Genomic DNA, 11,084 nt, shown 5'->3' with positions numbered 1-11,084 from the left:
ACTTAAAGGAAACGTTTCTAAACATGCCCGAGGAACACTGTTGTAGTACAGAAGTTTGCTATTTGGCAACCTGTTGGTCTGACGAAACGCCTACTAGTAAGCGTTACTGACTGAGATGGCAGAAGAGCAACGCCAGCAATTAGACTGAGTCGACATAAGTGAAATAACTGTAAGACATACTAGTTATAGTAGTAATACAGCTAGAAACAATTTAAAACACAAATACAAATCACTAAATCCGGGCATGGCCCAAGGATTTTGTCAAAGGATGTAAACAAATAAAACATTACAAGTGACCACATGGGCAATGGCAAAAACTTAATTTAACATTAGTTTGAATGTGATTTGAGCATAATGACATCCACCAACTATTGACCTTTTACACGTGACGTCACAGCCTTTTCATGGGAGTGCATCAGCTGTTCCCTGTTCTACTGTCACTGTCAGGCAGTTTGAAACTGTTTCGTTGCCTTTCCTAGGAAAATTAGTTGACCAAATAAAGTATCACCAAATATGTGGTTCCTCCCCGTTTATTTAATGAGGCTTTTGCCACAAGTGGGTCCCTTGTGTCCTGGATAATGTGAATGTCAACCTGACAAATGGTTTGGTGCGCTCTTCTTTTAAACATGCGTAATATTACATTGGCTTACAATATTAACTGTACTTTTTGGGGAGGGGGGAAAACATCTTCCCATGCTACTGTTTTAATTTGGAAATGCATGACACTAGAGGGAGCCAAGTGCTGCTGTACAACATACTTGTACACTGGCCACATGTAATTTTTAATTTGGTTATAACGACCACAATGTTACTTTCGATCTTAATTATTGTCAGTGCGAGTGACTAACACAGAGGCAACCACTACCAACACAGTAATGAATATTTTTTATTTTGTTCATTTACAACCAAATTATATTGAAAACTGTGTATTGCTTGGTTGGTTTAGTCTATTGTTGTACTTGAGCCAGTTGAATTCTTTCCAGAACTGCCGTTCTCTTTCAGTGCCACTTCCTGGTTCGGTATCGTTGGGGTCTTTGGCATGTCGTCATAAAATGGTCTGTAGATATAGAGACCACCAGCCACTCCAAGCAGTGTGGCAAACGCCATCTGCGGGAAGGGGATTTTTCTACGAAGCATTACTGTCCCCCCGCCAATATACAATTTCAGTGTTGAGGGCACCAGGTGACCCTGAAAAAAAGGAAGAATTTAATTAAACAGTTTCACACCAGATATCGCGAGACTTATTGTTGCACGGTAACGTGATTGCAACCAGTATAACTCTTGAGCTGTCTTGACAGTGACATGTTGGCAAATTTAATTTCGTGGCTATATTAACTCACCGAGAAAACCTCCAAGGCGTGTGGCTGCAGGGATCAAGGGACAATAGGAGAGGGGAAAACACAACCGCGCTCAAAACCAGGACATCGAGGAGTCCTATGTTAGCATGAAGCTTGCTTATTCTCTGCTTTGGAATACAGAACAAACTCCAACAAGTTTAACATGTCGACCCCTGCTGGACAGACCTGTACGGTGCAATTCGTCATCGAAACCCATAATATTACGCCACGATTATGAACACACGAGAGGAAATTTTGACCACAAAAGGCGTGTTTTAAGCGCACAAGAACCGTTTTTTGTCAGCCTGGCCATATCCACTGGTGCTGCTCTTCTGTCTGCCGATCCTCACTCCATACCAGTTGGTGGCGGTAATGCATCATTAAGTTGTTTGTCAACCACCGAGCAGCAGATTGAAACGAGAAAGTCGTGTTTGTGGCGTACGCGCGCTGAACAAAACTGTCTAACTTTTGCAAAATGAGTGCAAACGAAGATGATTAAACGCAAAAGGAGTTCCGAAGCGTATGGCGTGCTTGCTCCCATGTTAGCTGGCTTCATCTATCATAAGGCTTAGTAGCCTCGTACTGAAATCACAATCTGGTAGGTAAACAAAGTCTTATATCAACAATGAGCACGCTAACAAGTCAGACACAAGCGCATTGGCAGAGTGGTGCGACGCAGAAGTAGTGTTGCGTCCGACTATTTTCAGTTGATATTCTGCCGTGGTCGGCAACTCCCGCTTGCGTTATTTTGCCGTGAACGGTGTGATTAGTCAATCGCCGCCGTTCCTGCATCGCTTGACACACACCCTTCTGTCTTTTCACTTACGTTTTCATTTTGTTTAGCCACCAAAGACAGTCCAACCTAGTAACCATAACCCTAGTCTATTTTAGTGTTGTCAAGAAATTGTCGTTAAAAAAATTGTCCGAAGCGGGTTTAAAACCCATAACTCAGCGCTTTGCAGACATCATTGTTTGTTTGTTTTCGCCTATCTGTGTTTACTCACTTAAGGTGCCACTGTTTTTGTTCGGTTTCATTGGTTTGTGTGTTTACTCTGTTTGGTTATCATCAGCATCACTAGTGAATGTGTTTGTTTCTTTAATCAGGTAAAAATGTTTGAGAACTAATTCTCACTTACAAACATGACCTGTGTTTCCTTCTCTGCCACTGCTTTTGCCACAAACTTCATTAACCTGTGTTTTTACACTTTTCCTTCGTCAGGATAGAACACCAAATAGGACTCTTTAGATTCTCTCCTCACACCTGGAGTGAAGTTTAAATGTTGTCCTTTTTATAGGCAAAACATTTCAAACCAAACTTTGGACATGTCCAGAGGAGAGATAGTGAATATATTGACAGAAGGATGGTGAGTTGTCAAATTCCAGGCAGGAGGTCTAGCGGAAGACCAAAGAGGACATGAAGGTAGTTGGTGTGAGAGCAGAGGATGCAGAGGACAGGCTTAGATGGAGAACTGATTCGCTGTGGCGACCCCTGAAGGGAAAAGCCGGAAAGAAGAAGACTTCGAACCAAACTTTTGCATCGTAGAGACAGAGAGGTTAGGCCGTTTCCCAGTAAGCATTTAATCTATCTGTTTTGTTATATTGATGAAACATTTTTCTCACAACTGCTGCTGTCTGCATATGTGCATATCGTTTTTTTGTTAAACCAGTCCGAATTAGCGTGTTCCTTGCCTTGGTGCTCTCATGCTTAATGCTATTTTTAGTTGGCAAACTTTGGTAGTTTTTACTCCAAAACACTGTTGTATTATGGGGCTGTATCGGATTTTTTTCCCAGTTGCTTGCACAGTGTCACTTTTGAACATTGCATCGGAATAATCAACTGTAAAAGACAATTCAAAGAAATGTCCATTAATTGACTCAGGATTTATTGGTCCTGCTATGTCGGTGGACCATGTCAACAACAGCTTTGGCTCTTGCATCAGATTCTCTATTTCTAGTTTGAATAAACTTTCCCTGATTGCACACATCACACCGTAATGTCGCCTTGTCGTTGTTGTTGTTCCCCTTTAATCACCATGCCATTAACAACTTCTGGCAACTTTTGAATATTGCCATAATTGCAGTGACCCATGATCGCTTGCTAGGTCTGCATGTAGCAACACCTTTTGCAGTGGTCATCATTATCAGCATTCACATTGTGTAAATAAACAATAAAAATTTATGTTCATATTTGAAACTGTTTACAACCATAAAGTTCCAATTGTTAATTTTTTTTTAAAGACTTGAAATATTGATTTAAGACATTTTAATGGAAAGTAAGGTCTTAGTTTTAGATCAATGTATTCAATGCTCTAAAATAAAATGAGTTATTTAGACCTAGGTAATAATAAATCTTGTTGACTGACTTGGCGTTTATTATATAGTTGTCGCCTTTCGTGACATTTTCGAGTCTTCAACAGGAGTCTATGCATCGTTTTAATTTCCACTTGTATCTCTTACTAGACAGGTAGATGTATGTCTGCTCCGCAGCGTTCACGCCTCAGGAAACAACAACCACACATGAACACTTTCAGGCAACGTTTGAGGTCCGGGACAAACGAGGAGCATGTCGAACTCAGGAAAAGAAAGTCCCTACTCTACACAAAGGAGGTTGATGCCCAAAATAGGACAGGTGGGTTTCCTTGTTGATGTTTGTTTACTTAAAAAAAGTATTTAGTTACTTTTTTCTCTCTCCAAACAAATAATTGAATTAGTTTTTCACAAATGTGAGTACCGGTACTTTAATTAAAAAGCTCAAATGTAAAATAATTTACTTGTTTCTTCTTCTTCACTTTAAGCAGTTTCAACGCCATATTTCACTTTGGGTAATGGCATTTTTACGTTAAGTTGGAAGTGATTTGTTAAATTAACTGTTACTTGAAAACAACACAGTCATCAACCCATTTTTTACGTTGTTATTTCCAACTCGGGTAATTGCTGTTTTTCATTCTACTGTAAAGTCCTTCTTCTTTCTCCATACAGAAGTGTTGAGAGTTGCAGCTTTTTCTGTGATTTTCCGTGTCGTCAACTGTTTCCTGGTTCAGAGCAGCTTCGTTCCAGATGAGTACTGGCAGTCTATGGAGGTCGCCCATCACATGGTCTTCAAATATCCTTTCGACTCAATTTATTTTGACACTATTCACCCATTTTATACTGTGTCTGTCCTCGGTAAAGTCTAGTTAAAGTGTGCATAACCCTGAACTGGTTCCCAGGCAATTGCATTTACATGAGCAAAGTTTGTATGAAAAAAACCTTAACAGTGTGACTTATGGGCATCTGACATGGGAATGGAAGGAGGGCATAAGGGGCTTCACCTATCCTCTCTTTTTTGCTGGAATCTATAAAATACTACACTGGATACACTGTGACTCTGTGCATCTTCTGGAAAGTGTTTTTTTAAAATTATTATATATATATATATAGTCAGGTCAGACGTGGTTTGTTATTCAACCTGGTTGGTTTTCCCTGCAGATATGGATGCCCCGACTACTTCATGCACTCGTCACTGCTTTTGCAGACGTTAAATTCTTCTTCCTCATCGGAAAACTGGAAGGTCGAGATATTGCAAAATGGACGGTAACTAGACTTCTTTTTTTCAGGGTGAATGTCAATTATGTTGGCTGTTGACTGTGTTCCCGTGTGTGTGCAGTTCTTCTGCCATCTGTGCTCGTGGTTCACATGGTTCTGCTGCACCAGAACGCTAAGCAACAGTGTGGAGACCACCATCACTTGCCTGGCTCTTTGCTACTTCCCCCTGCCAGCATCCAAAACACAAAGCAGGTCTCCTTGGTTATTGTGGAAATATCTATCTATCTATCTATCTATCTATCTATCTATCTATCTATCTATCTATCTATCTATCTATCTATCTATCTATCTATCTATCTATCTATCTATCTATCTATCTATCTATCTATCTATCTATCTAGCGAAAAAGCTAGCGAGCTAGCTAGCAGGCTACTTACCTACCTATCTATAGTAGCAGGCTAGCTATAGCTAGCTAGCTAGCTAGCTACAGTATCTATCTATCTATCCATCCATCCATCTATCCATCTATCTATCTGTACATACTAGGGCTGGGCGGTATGGACCATATTATATATATATATATATATATATATCTATATCTATATATATTATATTATTTCAGCGAACAGTGCCAAATCAAATGAATATGTAATAAATAGGTTTCTTCACCTGGTTTATGAAAAAACGCTCAGTTGTTCAAATAATGAAATGTAAACTTAATTGGTTCATAACAAGGTGCACAGTTAAATACAAATATTTCTTAAATAAAAATAGCCTATAAAATAAAATAGGCCAATCTTTTTCTGAGATCGATTAATTTTTCAAATCCACAGATGCAAATAAGGATCATTACAAAAGAACAAAATACGACAAACCCTAACTTGTGGACTGTTTACGACTGGGGCTCCTGCAGCGTGCAGCTTCACACACTTTATACTGAAGTTTGTGGTACTGTTTTAGACGGTGAAAAGGATTTGTAGTGCCTCCACGTTCCACCCCTTGCTCAAACTTGTCTATCGCACTCAGCTTGGTGTTAGCCACTCAGTGAGTTCTTGCTAGCTGGTAGCTAGCCACTCATGCTCACCGCTAACACTTGCTTCACTGAGCCACTGCTTTTTTTAAAAAAATTATTATTATTACGTTTTTACAGAGTAATTCGATGTGCAGACAGACAAAATACTCTTAATTCCTTATACCATTTAAAAATATATTGATGTAATTTTTATATTGATTATGCCACCTAGCCCTAATATACTGTATATACACACATGGGATCAGTTCCTACCTGACACCTATTTTTTCCCCCCTCAAGTAAAAAGTATTTGAGCCTTGTTGCCTTGGCGATCATCGTTCGCCCGACGGCCCTGATTGTCTGGCTTCCGCTGTTGTCTTACCATTTCTGGGAGGACAAAAACAAACTGAGGCTCGTGGTTCATGACTACATTCCTGTTGGGTTAGTTGTGTTTTTTATTCACAGCTTCATGTTTCCCGATTTTTGTTTGTCTATCTGAAAGTAACACCGTTTTTTTTGCTTTTTAGGGCTTCAGCCATTGTGATTTCAACCATAATCGACTGCATCTTCTATGAAAAGGTGAAATATACATTGGACATTTCTTTACATACTAAAACGGAATCTCATAACCATCATGTTAGAAGTGTCGACAATTGTGCATTCATGAAGTTCATGATGCAATACTGATTCCATATGAAGTAGAAAGGCATGGTTGTAGATCAGGGTTGTCACGTTCTGTCTCACAGTGGAAACACAATATATGTACTGTATGTCTTGGCGGTGCCCTTAAACCCGGAAATGGATTTTTCTTCTGCGTGAAAGCTTCTGTGTATGATTTGCTTATTGTGCAACAATGTTGGTTCACATTTTGAATCGCTGCAAAACCAGTGGCTGACGCTTGGCCACTCGTGAAATCTTGAGGTAGAATCACACACGAAATGTGTGCGCAGTGGAATTCCTCCGCATACAGACTCGTACCGCTCAGTTGATCTTGCCCTAATACGCAATTGATTGCGGCCTGTTGGAATGGAAAATAAACGTAGGCGAGGCCAAAGCAGGGCCAGGCTGTTCTGGAACCTGTAATGGGATAGTGCGTTTGGTGCACAAGTTAGGTGAGAGCCTCATTTAGACAAGGTTGGTCCATTTTTGTTTCAGGGTTTGCTCTCAGATTCATATTTTTAAAATGTGCCTTGTCTCAAAAACAGATTTATATTGTGTTCTGTGAAGGAAATGTTTTTGGTTGATCAACTCTTTTCTGTTGTGTAGTGGATCTTCGTACCATTCAACTTCCTGAAGATAAACGTCTTCCACAGCGTGGCCGACTTATACGGCACCCACCCCTGGCACTGGTACCTCACTCAGGGCTTCCCGGTCATAATTGGACCTCATCTCCCGTTCTTTCTTCACGGATGCTTCCTGGCTTTCCGAAGGTACAAAATCCTGCTGCCGGCCATCGTCTGGACCATCGGCGTATACAGGTAAAGCGTCGTAATTCTCTCTCACTTGTTCTCCACTCTTGTATACTGATATTAATTAATCCTTCTGGTCAACTCACGCCGTGCTTGAATTGTTTTCAGTCTGCTTCATCACAAGGAATTTAGATTCATCTATCCTGTTCTTCCCTTTTGTATGATCTTCTGTGGTGAGTCCCTATTGCAACTTTTTACAACAGTATTGACTCAAAAGAGTCACAGCCTCTGTTTTCACTCTTCTGCTATACGGTATATATACGCTACTTACAAAATGTTAGGGATATTTGGCTCTCTGGTGAAATGTATGGAAAATGTCAAACGTTCACGCTACAGTGATATCATATCATGAAAGTAGGACATTTTAAGTGGAAGGATGCACTGGTGATTTCATCATCTCAAACTATTCTGTGACTCTTCCAGTCTCTCGGTATCTCTGTTGCAACTTGCCGATGACATTCCGCGACGCTCTAAGCTCAGTGGCCACTCCCGTCTGACAATGTCCTGTTTGAAGCGTCACAATAGCAAGATACTGTTGATCTATTGTTACGTGTCGTTTTGGTCTCATGATGTCAAAATGTTGAACAGCAATGATGAGGATGACGGTTTAAACACCAGCTCTAATTGAACCAGGGCATTTATCGGTCGATTCAAGGATCAAACACCTGTTGTGAATTTTGCCGTTAAACTTTTCGTTAGAGAACAGCAACTTGTGCAAAAAGTACTGAAACATTTAACAGTTGGACATGTGCATTCTAAAGCTTAGAGGAGGTCACATTAAGTCCACCTGTAAAGGTTTGAATGTATTTAGGCTCATCCTGATATTTTACCCAAAAGCCAAATATCCCTAATTTTTTGTGAGTAGCGTATGTAAAAAACAGTTCACAGTTCAACACCTACAGAATTGCGTATTCTGACTTTTTTTTCCTTTTTTTCCCCCCATTATATGTAGAATTTTGAAGTTCCTAAAACAAAAGAAGAAAAAAATCACCAATGCATTTCATTTGCCATCAGATGAAAGAGACCACAAACCCGAAGAAGCATCTTAGGATAGGTTCACACTGCCGGTTTTAATGCAGTCAGACTGGCATAAAAAAATCAGATATACTGTAGGTCGCATTTGGGGCTTTGGTCAAAAAAATCTGATCTGGGTCGCATTTGCCTGCAGTTTGAACGTAGCGTAGCCTTAGTGTTGTTATGCTGATTGTTTGTCAGCGATAAATGTCCTTGCGAAAACATGAAATATTGATTCCGGCAACTTCCAGGTGAAATATGTTTTTAAAATGATTAAAATAGCTTCGACGCATGCATCTTTGCGTCGACCAAATTTTGTGGTCGACCCAACCGATATGGTTGACTTTTTCCCAGCCCTAGTTGTAAATAGTAGTTAACGGAGAGCACGAAACCATCAGGATTCTGATTAAAAGCGGGGGGGAAAGTCAGTAAAAGCCAACTAGAACAAACGTGAACTTTATTTTTTATTTTTTTTACATACTTTAAATAGTGACAAATGTGTGTTGACTAACATTAAACATGTTTAATATGGTTGGTTAATTCTCAACACAGCCATTTTCCCATTTTTTTCAGAGGGATGCATACTTGTGCAACCAGATTATTTCAGTGTTTTTTTTTTTTTTACTTTCCCTCAAAAAGATTTTCTAAATTTCAGTTGAGTTGTACAGGTTATTAGTCAAAAGATTCGAAATGATTGGTCTTGATTTTCAGGGGTGTGTAGACTTTTCATATTCATGATTGATGGTATCACCGGACTCAAGACGGTATAAAATTATGAATGCTTGGTGGAGCTGATTGTCACACTTTGCCCACCCTTGGTGTGTGTAAACAGGGTTATCGGTGGCTCATATGAGAAGGTGGCGACGAGTAGCCGCATGTGGTTTGTTGGCAGCCAACCTGCTCATAGCCCTTTACACGGGCCTGATCCACCAACGCGGCGCTCTGGACGTCATGAGCCACGTGCGCGCACTTTGTCACAAAGCGCCCGAGCCGGACGTCCTCTTTCTCATGCCCTGCCACTCCACGCCTTACTACAGGTGCAAACTGCGTGATGACGAGCTATGGAGACCTCAAACGGGATGTTAAGTTTTCTATCTCCTTGCAGCCACGTCCACTGCCCGCTAAAGATGACATTCCTCGAGTGCCCGCCTGATCTTGGCCAAGTGGGCCATGTGCACAAAGCGGAGAGATTTTACGACGACCCGCTTCTCTGGTTACGGACTTCGTTTCCACACGCGCAGTCACGTCCAACTCACTTGGTTCTCTTTGACGTTTTGGAGAAGGTAAAAAAGTACTGTCAGAGTGGCTTGTGGAAAGCTATTTATTTTAGCATTTCTTCAATAACCTTGATATCCAGCTTAAGGTTTGTGTACCAGTAGTTTAGATTTATTCAAGCACGCTTTTCTGGCTGCTAGGACAGCAGAACGTGGGTAAACGACAATAGACCGACACAGACTGAACGAAACCAAAAAACTTAATACATACTCACTAATTGGGGCCTTCTTAAATTGGATGTTGAGGTCATTGAAAAAAATGCTCATTTGACTCTTCAGTGACTTCAAAAGCAGACACCTTCCTAAATTCTGATGTGTTTTATGTTGTAGGAGATCTCCGTGTTTCTACAGGACAGTAACTACAAGAAAATGGCAGACATATTTCACACTCACTTTCCTGAGGGAAAAGTTGGAAGAAGAATTTTTATTTATGAAAGACACTTGGGAACGCTTGTCGACAATGTCTGATATCTCAATCCTTCAAAAGGCTGGGTCTAATGTAAAGCGGTTGGTAATAGAGGGCTGTTAACTGTCACTGTGAAATGTTTTTCAGAATTAATTATTGTATCAATGATTCCATCAATTAATCAAATAATTGGATGAAATTTGATTTTGCAAAGGGATGGTGGGGTTTTGTAATCTAGATAGATTGTGATCACAAAATGAGGAATGAAAATTATGTAATGTAACCAGAGGATGGAGATTGAGATTAATGCTTTCAAAAGTGACTTGTTGGATACAGACTGGAGAAATGTTTATGAAGCAGGTGGTGTTGATACTGTATACAACTGTTTTCTGGACACTTTGATAATGCTATATCACAAGAACTGTCCAATGACAAAAAGCAGAAGTAAAAGAAAGGACTTTGAGAAGCCATGGATTACAAATGTCTTGTTGAAGGCCTGCAAGAACAACACTATGTATTCAGATTTTTTTAATTTGCCGTACAAGTAGAGATAAAGAAAATCAATATTTAAAATAATAATGATAAATTAACTAATATTTGGAAATGTAAGAAAGATATTAAGGACTCCTGTTAAATATGAAACTATTATAAGAACAAAAAACAATGAGTTTCCAGATACCTTTCTAGAAAACGATAAACCAAAAAATAGACAATAATAATGAAGCAGAGAGCTTCAACAGATTCGTTGATGCTGTGGGACCAAAACTGACAAAAGAGGTAAAACAGACACAAGGGGGGGGGGGGGGGAGTGCTGCATAGTTTTGTGGAAAAATAAATACAGTTACGATTTTCTTCAGACGCACGGTAAGAAATATGAAATGTATGTTGTAAACAAATTTAAGAACAAAACATGTCTGGATTGAATTGCAATGGTACGGCTCTTCAGTTTCTGATTGCACCACACGTTTCAATATTAAGACCAAAATTGTATATACTGTACATAAACGATATATATATGTGGTGGTTCCAATAAATTAAAGTCTGTTA

General features: G+C 39.8%; 1 protein-coding gene across 3 annotated transcripts; it reads left to right on the top strand.

Moving 5' to 3' along the window:
• The first annotated feature begins 1,420 nt into the window (after positions 1-1,420).
• Positions 1,421-11,084, top strand: pigb (phosphatidylinositol glycan anchor biosynthesis, class B). Of its 3 annotated transcripts, none has more exons than XM_077564470.1 (14): positions 1,421-1,935; positions 2,633-2,890; positions 3,798-3,966; positions 4,317-4,440; positions 4,601-4,718; positions 4,806-4,910; positions 4,984-5,114; positions 6,175-6,315; positions 6,402-6,453; positions 7,141-7,352; positions 7,452-7,516; positions 9,190-9,394; positions 9,463-9,640; positions 9,962-11,084. In XM_077564470.1, the coding sequence occupies exons 3-14, from the start codon at positions 3,810-3,812 to the stop codon at positions 10,097-10,099; spliced, it is 1,626 nt and encodes a 541-aa protein (XP_077420596.1). In that variant the 5' UTR covers positions 1,421-1,935; positions 2,633-2,890; positions 3,798-3,809; the 3' UTR covers positions 10,100-11,084. The 3 variants fall into 3 exon arrangements, with proteins under 3 accessions (XP_077420596.1, XP_077420594.1, XP_077420595.1); XM_077564468.1 differs by having other exon boundaries at positions 2,557-2,890; XM_077564469.1 differs by lacking the exon at positions 2,633-2,890 and having other exon boundaries at positions 1,422-1,935.

Source organism: Vanacampus margaritifer, chromosome 4 (genome assembly GCF_051991255.1).
Source record: "Vanacampus margaritifer isolate UIUO_Vmar chromosome 4, RoL_Vmar_1.0, whole genome shotgun sequence".
Lineage (NCBI taxonomy): Eukaryota > Metazoa > Chordata > Actinopteri > Syngnathiformes > Syngnathidae > Vanacampus > Vanacampus margaritifer.
This window is presented reverse-complemented; position numbering and strand designations above follow the sequence as displayed.

Bases quoted from the DNA above. Each gene is read 5' to 3' on its own strand.
- pigb (XM_077564470.1), top strand. From the start codon at position 3,810: ATGTCTGCTCCGCAGCGTTCACGCCTCAGGAAACAACAACCACACATG. The intron at 4,441-4,600 runs ATATCCTTTCGA...TAACAGTGTGAC, and splicing joins GCCCATCACATGGTCTTCAA to TTATGGGCATCTGACATGGG. The intron at 9,395-9,462 runs GTGCAAACTGCG...ATCTCCTTGCAG, and splicing joins CACTCCACGCCTTACTACAG to CCACGTCCACTGCCCGCTAA.